General features: G+C 37.1%; 1 protein-coding gene across 5 annotated transcripts in view; it reads right to left on the bottom strand.

The window, feature by feature from the left end:
* Positions 1–21,766, bottom strand: part of NAV1 (neuron navigator 1) — a 202,700-nt gene that overhangs the window by 78,711 nt on the left and 102,223 nt on the right. For 4 of the 5 annotated variants that reach the window (XM_072423136.1, XM_072423121.1, XM_072423154.1 and 1 more), the window contains 10 exons: positions 12,390–12,528; positions 11,363–11,666; positions 9,451–10,114; positions 8,463–8,825; positions 8,193–8,234; positions 5,863–6,005; positions 2,718–2,885; positions 1,981–2,033; positions 1,740–1,763; positions 1,402–1,479 (listed from right to left, as the gene is read on the bottom strand). In XM_072423136.1, the coding sequence (XP_072279237.1) occupies positions 1,402–1,479; positions 1,740–1,763; positions 1,981–2,033; positions 2,718–2,885; positions 5,863–6,005; positions 8,193–8,234; positions 8,463–8,825; positions 9,451–10,114; positions 11,363–11,666; positions 12,390–12,528 (1,978 nt within the window). The remainder of the gene's footprint in view (positions 1–1,401; positions 1,480–1,739; positions 1,764–1,980; positions 2,034–2,717; positions 2,886–5,862; positions 6,006–8,192; positions 8,235–8,462; positions 8,826–9,450; positions 10,115–11,362; positions 11,667–12,389; positions 12,529–21,766) is intronic. The other variant, XM_072423129.1, reaches the window with a different exon arrangement.

Here is a 21,766-nt window from a genome sequence, read left to right on the forward strand (position 1 = left end):
CATGAAATCACGTCCCCACTAGTGAGCAGCAACATCGCTGTCCTGTTAGTAGCGATTGTGCTTTTGTAACATTTGTGGCCAGTGATGAAGTGATTTCACAGAGGTTAGTAGAATGTTGTCTTACAACTCTGCCACTGATGAAGTATCGATAGGTGAAGTTGCCTGCATGTCCCACACCAGCACCTACCTCTCTTATGAGTTTGAAATAAATGACACAATGAAGTCATGGGCCATTGCACAAATGCTAAGCAACAGCTAAGGTAGTGCTGGTTCTAGAATGGCTTCCCTTTTAAAAGACACCCAAATCACTCATGCACCTAATGTGTTATAACCAGAATGCACAAACCTTTTACTTTTCATTTTATCTTGGAAGTTAGTCAGTGTTTTTTTTAATGAGCTCATATGAACATTAAAAGCTGTGGTAGAAACAAAATAATTTTGAATTTAATTATGTAATTAGGATAGTTATAACATAGCAAGTACCATAACTTGAAATTTAATTCTCTTCTGTTCATTCCCGTTAACAGATCTCTTTTATGTGTGTAGGTTTTCCTTCTCATACATGCTTATTTTAAAATTGTTAATGTTGTAAATTGTTAGATAGAAAATATTGTTGCAAACCTTGTGGTAGATGACCCTATTGGATGAAGGGAATTAATATATATATATATATATATATATATATATACATATAACTAATATGATATGGGCCATCTGCAGATTTTGCAAGATTAGAGTTATGTTTAGATATGATACAGATGACCTAGGGGTGGGATAATGTAAATGTTGAAACCAAAATAAGCCTGTTACCACTAAATTAGCTATTGCAAACCATTTCGGAATTTTGGACCTAAAACCACTTTCTGGTAAACGGTTATTCTAATTTAATAGTATAGCTACAATAAAATTAATTTCTTGTAAGTACATAAGGACAACACGATGGTGCAAGTGTAAAAGTAACAATTTTTTGGCTTCAACTTTGTTTATTATCTGTAAAACATTTTTGCAGCCTTTTGAAGTTTTGCATGTGACAGTGCTGTATTGAAAACAGAAAATGAGGCACTATCTTTTCCAAAGGGACAGAGCAGCAATACAACCAGCCTGGGCATTAGAGGAGTAAAGCTAAAATCACTGAGAGCTCTTGATTTTTGTGTTTGAACTGCAGATTTCCCCTCAGTTGCTGCACATGGACATTGTTACCAACACAGGGGCTGAGAGATAAGCCCTCCCTAATAGGAATAACATATCGCAATGAAAATCTGACAAAGGATCTACTCTTTCCCACTTTATTTGAACCTAAAATAAAATTTGCCTGGAGTATCACATTAATGGAGCATCTGTGGAATAAAAAAAATTATTTAGGCTAAAGATTTCGTTTCAAAGCTTCTACACATAACTTACATTGGCAGACAGTTGTGAGGTTAGAGCTGCAACTTTTTCCTGTGATGATTCCAATTCTCTACGCAATTTGCGGATTTGCTATTTTTTACAGTGAAATAATATAGATGAATGCAAGTTAATACATTTAAATAGTTACATGTCATACAATTTATGTAGTATAAATTATTTAAATGTATAGGTTATTCAAAAAATACCTAATATATAAGGGTCAATATTAATTTATTATTATTAGGTTATTCAATCAATATTGGTAGAATATAAGGGATACAATTTAGAAGTTAAACATTAGACAAGAGGAAAAGAGAGCTTTGCAACAAAGCATAAAATACTGAATGTACCTCTGATTGCATCCTTTCCTCAGCCTGATAGACAAGCGTAGCATGCCACAGAAAAATAAAGAGAGGATGTTACAGCATGAGTAAACAGTCTTCCAGCTGCTTATTAATATGTATCTCTACACTCTTACTGCATTCAAAGCACAAGCAGAGTCTTTCATGCGCTGCTAATGAACATAATAATTTCTAAACACAGCATGGGCAGCTGTGGCTGCAGCTACACTTTTATACAGTTGGTTCTTACAGAGGAGTATGTTGACGATGCGCTTGATGCCAGTGACAGAACAGAACCGTGAACTGAAAAAAAGAGATCATCAGATTAAAAAAATGTATAGCTTAACTAAAAAGGTCATTATACATAAACTTGTATGCTTACAATCTGTGAACCATGATGCCATGGAAAGTTTGAAGAATTTAATCTGCTACAAAAATGCAGTTTTTTTTGCCCACAAATGCTAGCATATATATATATATATATATATATATATATATATATATATATAGTTTCACAGTACATTGATTGCCTAATAATTTCCTCTGTAATGGCACAAAAAGCACTTTGCAGTCAGTTCAACTATGCTTTTTTATGCATTGTGTACAGTGCAATGAACAAATTACAATGTTAAGGCCATTTTTGGATTACATATTTTATAGATAAAATGTATCCAGTCTAAATGTTTATTGCTATTTTAATTCAAACTCAAAAACAAAAGCATTTGAAAATCTACAAGTATGCAAATATTATCTAACATTGCCATCTACTGTCCATAATGTTGTCCAGACCCCTATAGAACCATACCATATATTTATCATTACCAGACATCTGTTCCAAGATACAAAATTCTGAATCACGTGATACACAACTGAAATAATCATGGATGACTGCATGTGCATTGAGATGTTGTTATTAAAAATCTAGTCTAACTTAACTTTACTTCTTCTAATCAGTCTTGCTGCATTACATTTATGCAATGTACTCACCGTCATCAGTAGGATCTCTAAATGAGCCAGATCTAGTCATTGTTCCTTTGGGTCTGTCAGCAAGTGATAATGAACTTCCCAGGTTTGAGGAACTAAAAAGCTCAAAAGATGAGTCTTGAGCTGGAATACTGCTTGAGCGAGCAATTCGAGGAACAGAAGATGGACTCACTGTAAAGAGAAAGCATACAGAGTAGGAATGCATTAAATATAAGGAAATGTGAGAAAGAATTATGAAGACTAATTCCTGTAATGTAAATTCAAAGGCTAGGAACAGTGTTAAATTGCTTCAAATTAAGTTGAAAAACAGCCATATATGTAAATGCTTTTAAATAAAAAAACTTGCCTTTGCGGATGATATACTTCCCTATAATGCAAAACCTAAAAAGAGTTTTACCAGCTATCATTTATTTGTTAATGCAATACGGTATTCTATCAGGGTACTCGATAAATCCAGATAAATCTAAAGCTTTATATCTGAACAAATACACTAAGCTGAGATGGAGCCATCAGTATCCTTTTGTATGGTGTAAGAACAGACTGAAATACTTGGGTGTTCTGATTTCCAAACACCCCTCTAATCTTTACCACTCCAATATTCCCTCACTTTGGCTCTCGGTTGGGAGCAATTGAAAAAAATAGGCCCCTCTGCAGTTTTCCTATGTAGGACGGATTAATTTAATAAAAATGATATACTTCCCCAAAGTTTTATATACTTTACAAATGCTGCCATTAATATTAAAACAATTGGATCTAAAGGAGATTTATAAACTGTTTAGGACATTTATCTGGGCAGGGAAGAATTCCTGGATAGCAATGTGTATACTTTACCAGTTAAAAATGGAGCTCTTAATTTCCCAAATATAGAGCTTTATATTTGGGCAACAATTACTAGATACATTAGGGATTGGATACATGGTACAGGCTGCTATGCTAATGCTTCTTTAGAGAATGAATGCATTGTACCCTTCTTTGGGGATGCAAACCTTCGCTTATTTACAATTAAACTCTTACGTATCATACATCATCAAAAATGTATCACCCACAGATAAGGCCAATCCTTTGGACAAGTTGTTAGTGACCCCTGATCCTGTTAAAAAATCCATAACTGAAGCCTATACATACAGAGTTCACTTAGACCAGGGGTGCCCACACTTTTTTGGCTTGCGAGCTACTTTTAAAATGACCAAGTCAAAATGATCTACCAGCAGAAAAAACTTGGACTTATTAACTCCTGTGTGCGGCAGAGTTTACTTTAAAAGGCAGGGCTCTGTGATCTACTCACGTTGCTTTTGCGATCCACCTTGCTTGGGCACCTCTGACTTAGACTATCAAACCCGGCGCACTGGATTGTGCACATGAACTAGACATTTCCAGAAATCACCCCTACCTGGATTTTACTAAACTTCCGCAGAGCATGGCAAACTATTACTTCCTCAATGTACAGGGAGATGATCCTGAAACTTTTCTACTTATATTTCACCACTACATTCGCATAGGTTAGGACTAAGCTCTTCTTTGCAATGTTTAAAATGTGGAAACCCTGAGGCAGATCTTTACCATGTGTTGTTGAACTGCTCCAAAATTAAAAGAGTTTTGGGGGATGGTGGTGATGTATTCACTTCGAAATTTGGTAAACTAGCAACCATTAACTCCCGAATGGGCTAAATCTGGGGAAGTACACCTTCAAGGCACTAGAATCACTAAAGGTTGCAGCAAACTTCTCTTATCACTTTCAATGGTTGCTAAAAAGACCATACTACATACCTGAATTTTATGGAATCCGCCCTCACTAAAATTATTTCTTGAAACATTATGGTTTGTATTCCAAATAGAATGGATAGAGGCCTCTTTATCTAAGGAATTTTGGGTTGGGTGTTTCTTTGTAGTCTGGGAATCATATATAGCTACCCTACCAATTGACATACGAAAAAGAGTTCTTTCCACTTTTGAAATGACTGCCTGGTACGCCTATCAACTTTTGGGCAACAATCTCCCAATCCTTTGTTAGTATTATATCATTCCATGCTAAATGTGTAGAAGAAAGAAACAGAGAGTGGCTTTTTGAAGGCAACTATCGAGGTAAGATGTTTTTTATTTGGTAAAGAATGGACTCCTAACTAGACAAAGTTCTCCTATGCTATACAATTATTTCTTGAACAGAGTGGTACAGTGTAATGAAATAAAGCATACAGTAAGACATCGTGTTGTATTGAGTCTTTTTGTCTTTTAATTTGATTTGAATTGATCTGATTTTTCTCTCAAGCCCAACGCGTTTTGCCTAATAACTTCCTCAGGGGATGTTATTTGGAGACTAATGCTAAACAAAAACAGTATCTTTTTCTCAGAAGGTAGAAGGGGTGCAGAACAAATCAAAGAGGTGAGGGTTATTCTACTATGGCTTTTCTGTGATGTTAGAAAAGTCACATATCGGTAATTATGAACAGATACTGTAAAATTCCCGGGAAGTATAGATTTTAAAGCATGGTTTAATTTCTGGGTGGTGTAGGTGTAAGCAGTCCAAAGAAGAGCTAATTTGCATGCAAAGGAATTTGATTGAAGGATGGTTTAAAGGGTCCGGTTTATGAAGTTTAACCTGGATCCAAATAAAATGCTTTAATTAGAAAAAGCGCATTAACTGATCTGATCTTCCACATACAAGCACCCCCACCCCCCAAATCAACTCCAGGCCTTTTATCTGCTTAATTGATAATGACATAACGAAGAAATTTCCCACACCAGCCCATGAAATAGTCTTTGAGTCGATTGTCCAAATACTTTTGAGCCCCTGAAATTAAGTAATTGTGTTAAAAAAAGGCTTTAGTTCCTCACATTTTATGAAATCTTTTTGTTCAACCCACTGAATTAAAGCTGAAAGTTTGCAGTTCAACTGCATCTGAGTTGTTTCATCTAAAATTATTTGTGGTAATGTACAGAACCAAAATTAGAAAAAAGTTGTCTCTGTTCAAATATTTATGGACCTAACTGTATATGTATATAAACTTAGGATGTATCTATCTTGCTCAATAATTCAAGTTCAAACACAGAAAGCATACAGAAGAAAACAACTCATCAGAGAGCATACCAAACTTCTCGTTGGAATTAAACAGGGCCCCAATTGTTACAAGGCAGTGACAACTGTGCTTACCCAAGCATGCTAATGGGGGTTTGCCAACATTAGTTAGCGGGAGTGGTGGGGGGAGAGGTGATAAATCATCATTATCTTGGATTGCCCCAATTGTGTGTGAATGTCGCCTTTCCTTGGGTTCATCTTGTGAATGTGACTGGTACCTTAAAAAGAAAGTTAAAGAAAATAACAATTAGGAAATCAAAGAATAAGATCTAAAAAAAATCTAAAAATAAGAATTAAAAATTGCTGAATTTCCAGATACATTTTTCCTATTTAGAAACCTTGGTTATGCTTTAAGGTACCCAGACATGGATTTTTGGTTGGTTACAACCCCTACTGACTATTTATTAGGAATCAGTTGTCTTCTGGTAGTGGTGTCTCTGTGCAGGTGGTTTCGGGCTCAGAATAAAAGGCTATTAACAACAATAATTTAGGTACGGGTTCAGGGGTTAGGCAGAAAGAACAGGGTTAGGTCATGTTATCGGCCTGACATTATTAAAGCTCTCCAAGACTGGAGAAGACTATCATGGGTTACCCTGGGTGATCCAGCAAACCTGAAATGAATTACTTAAAAATCTGTCATCAGCAAATGTTTTGAATCTGGACAACCTATTCCAGGTTTGCTGGTCCACCCAGGATCACTCATTATAGTCTATCCTTACCAGTCTTGCTTGAATTAGGATGGAGAGGAGCGACTCATAATTGTTATAGTTCAGTCCATCTATTAAATGGGGCCAATGTAGCCCATGAGGCTAATTGACGCAGATGAGTCGTGTAATAGTATTTTCTAAAATCAGGCACACCCAGTTCCCCATGTTCCTTACATGAGCATAAGACTGTTTTAGCTAGAGAGTAAGTCTTATAGGCCCAGATAAAATTTATGACATCCCCTGAATATGCTTAAGCGCTGAGAGGGTGATAGGCACTGGCAATAGGCACTGGCAATGTTTCAAATAAATAAAGCAATTTAGAGAGTACTAACATTTCAATTAGGGCAATCTGCCTAAAGAAAGATATAAGCAACATTTATATAGTGTCTGAAAAGGCACTGGAAGTTAGCTTAAAGTATGCTGAGAGTTGCTGGGTGCAAGTTTATTGGCATTGCTTCTGATTTTGTGTAAATAATTTTATACCTCGAGAGGGCATAGTTAGCAAGTATGGAGTCAAGACATGTGGTAGTTTTACATGAGGGTTACACAAAGAAAAGTAAGATGTCATTCATGTATAGTTGAATAGTAAAGGATGTCCCTTTTAGATGAATCACTGAAATGTCAGGATGCTGTTTTATACTCTGTGCCAAGAGCTCAATCCATATTGCAAATAGAAGCGGAGACAGCGGCCATCCTTGAGGCTTGCCATGTGAATCATGGGTGAGATAGCGTGAGTAGTGGTGGGTGTCAAGCACAAAGCATGTATTGCTTTTAAGAACTGCCCTTCCACTCCTATGGAATGCAACGTTTGAAACATGAAGAGCCAACTTGGCCAAAGTTTTTTTTTCAGTCTTCAAGCTGAGAATTAGCGCTTCTTGATCCATTCTAAGGTCATCTATAAGGTAGATGGTTCTCCTAGTGTTATCAGCTGCCTGACAGCTCATGATAAATTCAACCTGGCCCCTAGAAAAATTGAGGGCAATAGAGGACCTAGTAAACAATTTCAAGTCTGAATTAAGGAGAGAAATCCGGCGATAACTCGCTGGATCTGTGGGATCTTTGACAGGTTTTAAAAAAACAATGAATATGAAAATGTAAAATGGTTGAAGGAATTACTAATTCAGATGTGGCACCAGTACGGGACTGAAATATTTGTAGTTCAAATTTGTTAAGCCGTCCTGGTCCTTTTAAAAGTTGATGGCAGTATTGACGTTAGTGGACATTATAGCGGCATTAAGAGATTCTGCTGCTAAATCAGAGAGGGTAGGAAGGAAACAGCGGAACAGATAGGCATCAATCCTTGAGTGTAGCAGAGATCTCATATTCGGCCAAGTATTATGAACTGTGGTGTACAGATCTTCATATCAATCTTCAAAGATGTGAGCTGTTGATTTTTTCTCAGTATTTGCTAGAATGAGATTTTTGTCACTATCTGCCCTATGAGTGCTTCATTACCTTTTTCCAAAAGTGACTAGAGCAAAATTTTACAAGTGAGCAAATTTTACAGTTATCAAAGATTTGCTAAATGTACAGCTAATGGTACAATTGCATCTTATTGAAAACATATTTTTTTATATTTATTTTTTTATTTATTTTTTAGCCAAAATATGTATGTTATGTATTATTACAAAAACGTGGAAAGTTTTTATTACTCTAATGCATACCATCTCTAAAATGACATATGTAATAAGTACATACCTGAGCCCTTTTTTGGGTAATGTGTTTCTATCCTGGATGGTGCTGTGAAAAAAAAAGTTAAAAGTGAACATTAAGATCACTTTATTTCAATATCATAAACAAAACCAACAAATTACATACAAAAACAAATCAGAAGTATTGTAGATATTTGTATTGTAAATACGTAAAGTTAAATAATTATAAGTAATTATCTGGGGTTATTTAAAGATTGCAAGTAACATTTATTAAGTGCTATAGTGACTATGGGAACATGGCACTGCAATATCTTACCTATCAGGTGCAGGCGACTTAAAGGAGATATCATTCCACCCCGTGTCTGGAGTTTGATCCTCTCCATCTCCACTAAATTGTGCAGGTGGGACACTGATAGAAAGAGGAAGCGACTCCATGCTACGATGTAAGCCCGAGAGTTTAGGGTACATCCTAAGATTACTTAGACCCTGAGAGAAGCTGGCAGAGTTTATATTTAGAATGGGAGCTGGACTGGGAGTGAGACAGGCAATGCCTGAGGGAAGTTGCTGTTGTTTAGGTGGTGCTACTTCTGTAACAGCGGATGTAAAATCTAGGCTGTTAGAGTTCACTTTATCCAGATTGGATAGGGTTGGAGTCTTCATGAAAGGTTTGGTTATTGTCCTAGAAAAAAAGATAAACAGTAAATACACAAACACACACACATTTATATTAGTGGTAAACCTGAAACAACCATTATTAAACAGGAGTAAGGACCTTGGACACCACCAACTTGTATACAGTACCTATTCAACATCCCAGACCTGACTTTGCTAAACATTCACACTTTCAGTCCTGTAACCTGTCCCAGATGCAATGGTACATGATGATTGAATTATGCAAATACAGTAGGTTGCTTTCACACTTTCTATCATGTTCTTGAACAGTTAACATCTGCCTTGACAGAAATGACAGTGATTGGATTAAGGTGATTTTAGAAAAGGGCTAGATGATAGCAACTAACCAATACTAGCAAATCATAATCTGCATAAATGAGAAAGAGTGAAAATACTATATCCGGTCAAAACAAATAAAAAAATAGAATTACATTTTTTTCTCTAAAATTCCCTAGGTGCCAGAAATATTTTGTCTTAAGAATATTCACATATATCTGTTTGGTAATTACTGTTTAATCATCTCTCTTTTCTATCTAAAGACTAAAAAGAAACTAAAATAGGCTGAAGTCTACATAAGCATAAAAGACATTAAGTAACTCAAATAAGCACAGGGAGCAGAGAAAAATTCTCACCTGTGAGGTGTGGTTAGTGTGCCTTCTTTTACAGTATTCACAGTTGATTCTACTGGATTTGGCGTCGTTGTCCTTGATTCTGTGTCTTGGGCTACAGCTTTGGCACGAGCCTTTTCTTTTTCACGATCTGTTTGATTAACACCTAGTCGACCACAAGCGACTTTGGATGGCTCCTTCAAGCGAGAAGTGGGAGTTCCAGCTATTTTTCCTGGTACTGGCACAAGGCTTGCATCCATAGTGCTACTGAGTGGGCGACTGGTGCTTCTGCCTCCAGTAACACTCATAGAGCTTGATTTGGCAGGCCGTGGAAGACTGCGATACTGTATGTTGGTGCGAGCAGTAGGTGAAAGAAAGCCAGGCTCTGCTGAACCTGAAACATCCAAACTTGTTTTACGACTCCCAGTTACAGTGCCAGATGTGGGCTTTACAGGGATTCCTGAGGACTTTGGGGTTTTGCCTAATGTGGCTGAATTCCCAGTGAGAGGAGATGATGGTGCAGCAGGTTTTTTATAGCCAAAAGATGATGCAGGACGAGCAATGCCTGAGGGAGGTTTCTTAGCATCTGGTGAACGTGGATCTCGTCCAGCATCAGAAGATGACCGTTGCAGTCCAGCAGTTTTTAAGCTGAGTTTTGATTTGTCAGTTGCTTTCTGCTCTGGTTTAGCTACAGAAATATCAAAATAAATATAATTATTAAGGTATACACTATTTAAAGCAATGCCAACTTATTACCATTTAACAAAATATCTGTGATTAGGAATTGACACAGAAAACAGGAGTTACTCCTTGCCCATGGCCAGCTAAGACCAAGACACAAGTGCATTTCAGTACTGTGTACAAATGTACAGTATAATGCTTTTTGCAGTCCCTGTTCCTTATCAATTACATGTCTGTAATACCATCCCTGTTTGTGAGATACCAATAAAAATAATAAAGATTTAAAGATCTAATAATAGAGAAATAAAAAAAAAGTTGTTCACAACTACAGTAGAGAAAAGTCAAGGAAAACACTGCATTGGTAAAAAGATAAATAAAAGACTGTATATCACACCTAGTAAAAGAGATAGCAGTTAGCTAGCAGCTGTTGCAGTACCTAAAGTACCTAAATATCTAATAAAAAAAAAAAAAAACATTGAATGGATTTCTTAAATATAAATTTCTTGAGGTTGGCAAATGTTTTCAATCATAGACCAGATCCATTCCAGGTTTGCAAGATCATCTAGGTTCAGCTATGGAGAGGAGATCTTTAAAAATCAGGCACAATATCTCCCAATGCCCAGAGAGTAGAAGTAGAGGTTAACACTTTCCTATTCACAATACATATTTACCATAATGACCAAAATTACATTATTAAAGCTAGATCACTGTCTGGGCCCCAATTTTATCTATATATATATATATATATATATATATATATATATATATATATATCTCTAATATGTAATCTATATTACACGTAATCTCAGATTTTATTTTGTGGCTTTAAACACCCTCGATCTAGGCAGCAATATGGTGTCTAAAGCAGTCTTTCAATAATGTAATATATAAAATATACACATGCAAACAAATAATAATCAATGGCTTTTTAAGAAAACCTTGAAAGCTAAGTCCACCTAAAAATATGTTAGCCTGACAATTTTCCAACTAGTCTCCTTCATTTTGTTTTTTGAAAACTTAAATATGCTAGCTCAGTAATTGCATACCACGTATTGGAAAGGGATTAAAGTTTAAAATTCAGTAACTCGCCGTAACAAAACTTAATTTATTGCTCTGATGGCTCTAGATTAATACCTCCTTGAAACATTTCACTGTAATCTTAAAAAATGTGATAACTTTTATTTAAGCATTACACTATTTTATCTCCTTGTTCTAGCACCATAAAATAAATAAATACATTTTAATGAAATAATACCTCCACCACCTCCGCCTCCTCCTCCTTTTTGAATAGGTGTTCCACTGGGAGTGTGGGTAATTGGGGAAGTGACACCAACTGGTGGATTTTTTCCTTTACGTAGGGGCTGGCCGAGAGTCACAGGCTTTTTTGCCTCTGATTTTTGAGCATCATCACTCCTTTCCCGTCTCCATCGAGATGACCCATGCTCTGATTTTAGGCTACCACTATCATACTCCATCCTGCGTGGTCCCCTTTCTTCTGGTTCACTCTGCCAGCTTAGTCCGCTTTCCGCTAAGGAGCGTTTTTCTGAATCTGTTCGGAGCTATACAATATAGAAAATTAGTACTGAGCAAAGGTTCCTCAGAACAAAGCCTAGGAATCATCAGCATCCTTTCGGAATCTAAACAAAAAGCAAGTTAGGACAAGTGCTAGACAAGTGTTCCTGTAAGCAAACCTTCTTACCAATAATTCACAAACTATGTATACAAGTTTAGGACTCCACCAGCCTACTGACATGCTACCATTTTAATGCAAAAGCCTGCACATTTCTTTTCATACCATGATCAGTAAAATCAGGTGACTGAAGTACAAATCCTGTATAAAAGGCAGGAAGCATGACAGATCTGGACAGGACAGTGTGTAAGTATACAGGCAAATACAGGGGCTGCCTATAATGCAGAGAGTATTTTGAGTTGCTGTTATGGAAAAAGTATGCAAATCAGGAATGTCAAAATAACATAATTATTGTGCGTTATCATAATAGATGGTCAGTGTGAGAAGCAGGGATATAGCATTTATAAAATGAGAAATCAAAAATTTAACTCCATTGTTCTCTCATTTGATGTTTCTTTTAACTACAGCTGGTAAAAAAAAAAAGAAAAGTTGTATATTGCACTATTTAATCAACATGTAAATGTACAGATAAAAACTCTCCTAAATACATAACATAAGAAACTCTTCACTTAGGAAACGTTTAAATTCCACAAATCAAAGTACATGTTCACTGCTATCAGATCCCCTCACCTCCCTAGCATTTGTTACTTACAGCAATGGTGGAGCTCCGTCTTGATGTGGTGGGTGTGGAGGGAAGGGAAGTGAGTGAAGAGCTGGCGTTGCACTCTTCTGAACTGAGATTCCCTGATGCATCACTCAGGCCACTGCTTATAGAGCTGCTCTCGTCCCAGCTGTTGATATAAAACATAATATGTATCTTTACATGGTTGCTATTTGTACAATTTAATATACGACAAGGCACATTTTTCAGATAATATAACTTCTCAGCTCAAGAAAAATTGTGTGGATGCCTCTGACTACCAATATGGTTACAATGCTTTCACTGACCAGTAAACACACTAAGATCGATTTTTACCACCCACTATTACTAAAGTTCTACCAGAGCAAGGAATCAGACTGTAAAGCTGAATGTTATGTTGTTCCCAGCCATGCACATGTAAGGCTGTATTGTGAGAGACTGCAATATTATCCTTTCAAAAAAATTTTTTGTATGTTCCTTTCTGTGTATTTCATAAAAAGAAAAAAATCTCAGATATTTGGTCAACCATTTTATTATATTTTTATTAGTTTATTTGTTTTTTTTTGACATTTTATTTAAAAAAAAAGTTTTAAGCAGATATATTATTTAGAAACAAAATTACAGTTAACAATTCAATTCAAGATCCTTCCTCAAAATTTACATTTTCTGTGTTTTGTCTATATGTTCTATCATGCAATGTCGCCACACACAAATCAGAATTTTCACAATATTAATAAATTGTGATGGACTTTTTTATCCATCAGAACAGATCAATAAATGGCGTTGGGGGACCACTGTACACATGTCAGATTCTCTCAGGTACAAGGTCAACCGTTTGTACCGGGCAAAAATCATCTAATGTGTACATAGCTAAAGTCATTTGTTTGCAATCATTCAAAAACAAAAGTCTAAGTGTTTGGCTACCTTTATATTTTCATAAACTGTAAAAATCAGACACACACATTATGGCTATCTGGATAATACAATTTATTTACACCTGCAGGGGTGACATAAATCACACTTCAAAATTTTACCTTATTTTTTATCAGTTACAAACAGTAGAAAAGGGGATGTCTACCCCTGAATAAGGAAATGGAAACAGCTGGAATTCACAGTAGAGGAAAGTTCACTAATGAACTATTTGAAACCTAAACTTTCACAATATGCCCTGGCCAGCTGTCCAGACACCTGCTTGATTTGCCTGTTAAAATATTAATACTGGGGAGGCTGAACTTTTATTCACAACATAAACAATAATGATGTCCAAATAAAGTATAACATGTAAACTAGTAAAAAAATGTACACATTTCTCTGTATTTGGTCAGAAAAGATCTCAGACTTATCACAGGCCATTAGGAATTATGAATAAAAATACTTTTTGCTTATCTAGTCTTATTTGTGCTAGACTATCCATCATAAAGCAAGTGAAGCTCTATCTAAAATCAGTAAAAATACTACATCTGCATACTTAGTGGTACTTACTACTGAATACAGATATCCCAGTGGAAAAACATAGTAAATAGGCCACATAATTGCTGCCTGCCTGACTATTGTAACTCCTCTCTATGTCCTGCTTGTAGGATGAAAGTTCTGCCTGAGCAATATATGTAAGAAAACAAAAGGTGATTGTGTCTCCATTCCTAGTTAGTTATTTCTCTGTCATTTAAAGAAAGGGTATTTTGTCAACAAAACATGATGGAGTAAGAAAATACATCGTGGGCGTAAAGGTGGTAAATTACATTATCTCGAAGTAAATTTTCTTTCTAGTAGTGTTAATACGTTCCTGTATACATACTCAAATTCATCACGTAACTAGAAGGATGTTAACACCTCAAATAAGAAATATATTCCTTAAAGTATGAGTTGGCATTGCTGCCTACTCCACTAGTACATACAACTGCCCTCACAATAAAGAAAAAAAAATATTTTAAATCCATCCGAACACATGCACAATAACGCAATGCAATACGGTGACATTTGTTGTAATGGCACACCATTTTGGTAAGCTACATTTCAGTCCAGCGGAGTAAAAAAACAATGTTGAAAGGTGTGTGATATCAGTAGTCGCTGTTGATTCAAATGCCTGTAGTTTGGCCACACCAAGTTCCACAGACTCCGTTCTGGATTGACAGCACTGCTTTTGGTGCTGAAATGCTACCATGGTGAGCTGAAGTCTAGGGGAAGAAAATTGTGACAAACAAATACAGGGGGAATATGCTTGGTAAGGGGAGGTAAGAGACGCTGCTATTGAATATGGACTAATATGAACAAATTTAAAACGAAACAAAAAAAAAATCAGTGCAGAACTGAGGCTGGAGGAGGGAGTCTGCATGACTTGCAGAAGAAATCTTTTGCTAAACACAGCTAAGGTTGTGGGTGATCTTAGGGGTGTGAGCTCTTCTTCAACATCTTGTAACTCTTTAATGACCAAAACAAACAATTTATTTTAAAATAATATACCTGTTTCCTGCGGTTACTGGGGGAAGATGTTCATCTCAGCCTTTGGTGAGTTTATGACCTTTCTATATTGTGCTTTTTACTATTTTTTTAACACTTAAATTTAAATTGTGGACACCATCCAGGAACGAATCAAATGATTTTCCATAGAAACCTATAGGAAATCACGTTTCAGCTAACAAATGTGATTCTTGAATGAATTATCTTTGTTAGCCTAGGTATCACTGTATTTCAGGTCTGGAAAAGCTAAAGAAGTCAAGGCTCAGAATACATTTTCATTTGACAACTACTACTAAATTGAAGGTTTGAAAAAATCATCTGATGCTGATGTTGATTATTGCAAATATTTGTAAATAGAAATCTGGTAGAGTAAAATGTTCTCCCTGATCATTTTAATGACTTAATTTCCTAGGAAACAAATCCTAAATGTTTAAAAAGTTTTTCCAACAACCTTACATTTAGTTATTGTTTTAGAAATCAGAACTTCAAGGTTTAGGATAGTTATGAGGGTGACTGATGACATTTGAATTATTATTAATAATAATATTTATAAACAGGATTTATTACGCAACAAATTACACAGCGCTGTACATTAAATAGAGGTAGCAAATGACAGACAGTTACAGACAGTGAAACAGGAGGAGAAGGGCACCCTGCCCAGAAGAGCTTACAATCTAGGAGGTGGGGGAAGTCTCACACAATAGGAGGGGAGATATTGAGTGATGGGAAGTAGTAAGGGTTTTAACAGACAGAAGAAGATGGGTAGGTAAGTTTGGAAAAATGGGTTTCGAGTGCTCTTTTTAAATGAGCAGATGGCAGGAGCAAGCCGAATAGGACAAGGAAGACCCTTTCCGGAGAGTCGGAGCGGATCTAGAAAAGTCTTGCTGAGGTTATGAGTGAGGAAGTTAGTAGTAGGTCACTGGAGGAGCAAAGAGAGCAGCCAGAAGAGTATTTGACTATCAGGTCAGAAAGGAAGGTTGGACAAGAGCTGGTTAGGGATTTGAAGGCAAAGCACAGTAGCTTGAATTGGATTCCAAGGTGAAACGGAAGCCAATGAAGCGAACTACAAAGAATTGCGGCAGAGGAGGAGTGGTGGGAAGGATGAAAGTGACAGGTTCTGAATATGGGGAGTAAAAGAGAGGGCAGAAGCGAGGGTGACGTCAAGGCAATGTGCCTAAAGGGAAGGGATGAAATACAGTATTGTTAACCGTTAGGAATATGTCAGGGGGAGAGTTAGAATTTGAGGGGCGGGAAGATGATGAGTTCGGTTTTATCCAGGTTGAGTTTCAGAAATCTGTCTGACATCCATGATGATTTGGCTGACAGGCAGCATGAATCCTTGTCCAGGACTAAGGGAGACAAGTCAGGGGTAAACAGATAGATTTGAGTGTCATCAGCATATAGATGGTACTGTAAACCAAAGAAGAATATGAGACTACTGAGTGAATAGGTGTACAGAGAAAAGAGAACCAGTCCAAGGACTAACCCTTGGGAAACACCAACAAGGAGCAAAGTGGGAGAGTAGGAATTACTACTGAAAGAAACGTGAAAAGAGTGGTCAGACAGGTAGGACGTAAACCAAGAGAGAGCAGTGTCAAAGATACCAATGGACCACATGATTTGTATTAGAAGGGGGTGATCAACAGTGTCAAAAGCAGAGGAAAGATCAAGGAGAAGGAGGAGGGAAAAGTTGCCTTGAGACTTAGCTCTGTAGAGGATGTTGGCCACTTTAGTAAGAGCTGTTTCCATGGAATGGGCATCTTGAAAGCTAGACTGGAGAGGGTCAAAAAGAGAGTTGCTGCTCAGGTAATTTTTGAGTCTTTTATAGACAAGGCACTCAAGAAGTTTGGAAACATATGGGAGAGGGGAAATAGGACAGTAGCTAGAAGATAAGGAGGGATCTAGTGAGGTTTTCTTCAGGATAGGGAGAATAAAGGCATGTTTGAAAGTGCAGGGGTAGATACCATCAGAGAAGGAAAGGTTGAAAAATTGGGTTAGGATGAGTGCCAAGGTGGAGGAGTGGGCACAGAGTAGATCATAGGGAATTGGGTCAAGCGAACAGGTAGTAGATGGAGAAGATGAGCGAAGAGAGGAGACTTCATCCACAGTAACAGGGCTGAGGGAGGCCAGTGATGATTTAAAGGTGGAGGTTGAAGGGGTTCCCTTTTCAGGCCAAAAAGGTTTGCAAATTTTAACAATTAAATATCAAAAACCATAACTTTATTAAAACCAACCATTAAAAACATTGACATAAAAAGAACCTAAAAATGTGCAACAAACACTACATGAAAATGTCTGTCCGGGTTACCCAAACAAATCGGTGTACACCCTATTGAATTGACGTGTTTCAGAGATAAATACGCTTCTTCAGGAAAAGAGATACCTGGGGTTTGTAGCACATGCGGCCCCACCCATAGGGTGAGAGAAGGCGAGGACAGCAGCTTTTAGAAAGTATCTTAGTTGGTATTGTTTTCAATTATCATTCAAAGTTCTCAATAGTATGATCCATATTGTCTATTTTCTTAATTGGTCTCCTTATTTACCATGTTTCCATTCAATATCGCCAAGTATTCATAGCAAAAGCTTTAAAACTCATGGACCTTTCTACTTTGAGCTTTAATGTTTCCCTTCCATTATAATGGTCTGCATCCGCCTGCTGTCAAGGCACTCCTGCAAATGGCATCTCCACATGGGAGTATGTATGTACCCGTATGTATGTACCTAAAAATACCTAATAAGTATGTATGTACCTAATAAGTATTACACATTAGGATATACTCCTTCACATTACTTTAATCTGATTCATACTAATAATTACTTTAATCTGATTCGTACCTAATAAGTATGTATGTACCTAATAAGTAGTACACATTAAGATATACTCCATCACATTACTTTAAACTGATTCATACTGTTAGCACTTTGCTTTACCTCCCAATAGCATTTATTGCTGTCGATTAAACCTCACATACCCATTCACTTTAATGTTATTAATGTGACCATACCTACCTATCATCTAAACTTAAATCAAATCATTCTATTTCCTTTTGTTTCAAATGAGCATACATAGATTTACCTATGAACTAATACAGCAATGTATAACAAATCACCATTACCTAATACACAATGGCTTGGGTTGGCTGTGTATAAGAATATATTTTTTTTAACACTGCAGGAGTATCTGGACGATACGTTTACTATTTAAAATTGCCTTGTATATATCAAAAATTGTGACATCAATATGTGTTATTCTATTCCTAATCCTATGATGTATGTTTTTCTTTATACCTATGCTTGTTTTATATTTCCTGTATTTACAACAGACCGTATAATCAATACATTACCATACCCCTGAGGAAGCCAAGTCCGGCGAAATGCGTCTTTTTCGACTAATACGGTCATACAACCTCTTTAGTTAGACTACATATGTCTAGTATGAATATCCCAGTCATGTGACTATGCAACCTGACTGGGGATATTATATTGTAATCATGCATACAGTATGTTGTAATTATGTATGAAACGAAATTGTATCAATACATAATTAGTATTTCAACCAAATCCTCTGAGCCTTAATCCTTTTTCTCTTGTTTCCTCATTCATTTGCAATTCTGAATATTCAAAGAGGTGGCTATCCCAAAAAGACCCCTGAATTCACATGGGAGGAAAATACTTTAAACATTCTAGCTTAAGTGTTTGGTGTGCTTGTTGTGCCAGGGTCAGGGTTTGGCAGGGTGGGGGTAGCAGAAGGTGGCAGGGGCAACTTTATCCAGAGCCAAGGAAAGAAAGTAGTTAAACTGGATGGCAGCTTTAACTGGGGAGGCGATTTCGGAGAGAGTGGGGATGAGGGACATAAGGCAGTTTGAGGACAGGTTGTGGTCAAGGTTACGGATATCTCTCTGCCATTGGCCAGGTCTGGGATGTGGCGAAGGGGGGCAAGAGTTACATTGAAGGTGATAAGGGGGGGGGCAGTAGACAACAGGAACAATGGGGGGTAGGGGGCGGGAAAGACAGACGAAGTTCAAAAGAGGTGAAAATGAGAGAGGGAGGGGTAGGAAGCACTGTACAGTTAGGGGAGAGAATAAGAGCCACACCACCCCCTACTCTGTTGCCAAGTGTAGGGGTATGTGTAAATTGAACAAATTAACAAAGCCACACAAAAGAACATAGAAACACCCTTTGATTTCAATTTAGCCTGTGTAGTCAACCAGAAAAATGTCCAAGAATAAACCATATCAGCCTAGGAGACTTTAATTGTGGCACAAATTAGTTTATATTGATAACTATGACTCAGAGTCTAAATAATGCATAAAAGCAGATTTTGCTATTACAAAATTACCTTGTTATTAGCAAAACCATGAAATATGTGTGTATTGTGGTATAGCAAGTGCCAACACAAACATCTTAGTGCTACCCTTTTCCCCCTATGATAAGGCACTGTCATATTTTTTGAAATGCCAAAATATGCCCTAGGTCTTATTTTAGAGGGGATGTCTTATTTTTCCATGAAGACTACAGTACACATTTATTGTTGAAAATCACTCATGTGCCATTGATTGTCCCCTTCTTATCACTCTGTGCCATTCATTGTCCCCTTCTGATCACTCATGTGTCATTGATTGTCCCCTTTCTGATCGCTCATGTGCCATTGATTGTCCCCTTTCTGATCCCTCATGTGCCATTGATTGTCCCCTTTCTGATCACTCATGTGCAATTGATTGTCCCCTTCTGATCACTCATGTGCCATTCATTGTCCCCTTTCTGATCACTCATGTGCCATTCATTGTCCCCTTTCTGATCACTCATGTGCCATTGATTGTCCCTTTCTGATCACTCATGTGCCATTGATTGTCCCCTTCTGATCACTCATGTGCCATGGATTGTCCCCTTTCTGATCACTACCGTATGTGCCATTGATTGTCCCCTTCTGATCACTCATGTGCCATTGATTGTCCCCTTTCTGATCACTACCGTATGTGCCATTGATTGTCCCCTTCTGATCACTGACTCACTTTTTTTTGGCCTGTACGACCGGGTAACAGACTCTGTTAAGGCAGGGATCAGCAGCTTGCTTGTCCTTTGAAGTTACTTTCAGTTTCACTCTGCACTGCAGCCAGCATCGAGGAGTCACATGGAGGCACACAGTATCAGGTATCGGAGGATGTCTTTTCTGTGGGGGGTGCTTTATTTTAATTGTTTGAGCAAAAATCGGGGGGTGGCTTATTTGATAGGGATGCCTTATCATCGGGGAAACACGGTAGCATTTCTTAAACTCCCCCTAGTTTGTCCTGCTTTTGTATGACTTTTGTTGTAATGTGCTGCATTATGGGTATTACATAAATCAATCAAAGCTTCGCTATTAAAATTGTAATGTATTATTGCAAACAAATTTCTGTTGTGATGTTTAGATATATAAATCACATCTCTGACATTACTAACGTTGAGTATTGATTTTCTTTGTTTTCAAATATGTATTGTTTAGGATCTTTACTTTACCTTCATTGGTATATTATACCTTAAAGCGGAACAAAACCCATTATACTCACCTGTCCCCACTCCCCTATTCTTTTTCTCTTCCCAAAAACGATCTTGGGCCAATATGATTGGTTAGGCCGGGGTGATGTAACTGCCGCACTAGTCCATTCATTCCTGGCGCTAGCAAGGGAAGCCAGGAGTCCCTGGCCAAGGTCATACAGTAAACGTGGCTTGAAAAGCATATAGCCTGTCCTCTACTCAAATCATAAGAGTCATGTTGCCAATAAAGGTAAAGATACAGCTGGTGCTTATGTGGTACGCTATTTATGGAGGAATAATGTATATATGCTGACTACAAGACTTAACTACCTATCTTGTGATAATTGTTTTTATTCTTCTATACATATGAGATTTCTTTTATACAGTTAGTTCGGTTACTACAGGGAAGAGAGTTCTCTATAAGGACCAATTACATTGCTCAGCAAAAAAAAAAAAAAACTATTTAGTGTATTTCAGGTCTGCTGAATCCAGAAATGACATCAGTTTCATTGAATTGGCTCCAGTTCTTGTGATACAGCAAATTATTATCAATCTTTATTTAGACCCGTGTTTTGCATTTCATATATTAAATGTAGCATTGTTTTCACTAAACTTTTCATTTGCTTTCTTTTTATTCATGCATTTTCTTTTTTTTTTTTTACAGAAATATGAGTTCTTCAAGAAGTCGTTTAAATGACTCTAATACATTTTGCTACATTTGTGGTGAATATTCTCAGCAAACGCGGAGAAGAACCATTACATTATTACATTATAATGCATTGTAATATGCATTATCTTGCATATTTTGGTATTAAACTGTGGGACCAAGATAAATATTCGGCTCTCCATATGGTATGCAAAACTTGTGTAGAGTGTCTACGTCAGTGGAAAAATGTAAAACTGAAAAGCTTGAAATTCAGTGTACCTATGGTATGGCGATGGCACAAAAATCATCATAATGATTGGTATTTTTGTGCTGTGAATGTATTAAGTTTTAATCATTACATGAAAAATAAGTGGGAGTACCCAGATTTGAAATCAGCAAGACGACATGTGCAACATGGTGCTGATGTTCCCATACCAGTGTTCAGTACACTCCCTGATATTCCAGTATCCAACATGGAGGATATACAGGGTCTGGAGTGTAATCCAGTTAGCAGTGAAAGTGAATATGAAGGAAGTGTTTCATCAAACCAACTGTTCCCCCAAGAAGAGCTCAATGATTTAATATGTGACCTAAGTCTGTCAAAACAAGCATCTGCACTTTTGGCATCCAGGCTAATAGAAAAGAACTGTTTGAGAAGGGAAGTTAAAATATCAGTTTATAGGACAAGAAAGTTGAAACTTCTACCATATTTCAGTGAAGATGGAGACTTTGTGTACTGTTGTAACATCCCTGGACTACTAGCCCATATGGG

Source organism: Pyxicephalus adspersus, chromosome 1, assembly GCF_032062135.1.
Source record: "Pyxicephalus adspersus chromosome 1, UCB_Pads_2.0, whole genome shotgun sequence".
NCBI lineage: Eukaryota > Metazoa > Chordata > Amphibia > Anura > Pyxicephalidae > Pyxicephalus > Pyxicephalus adspersus.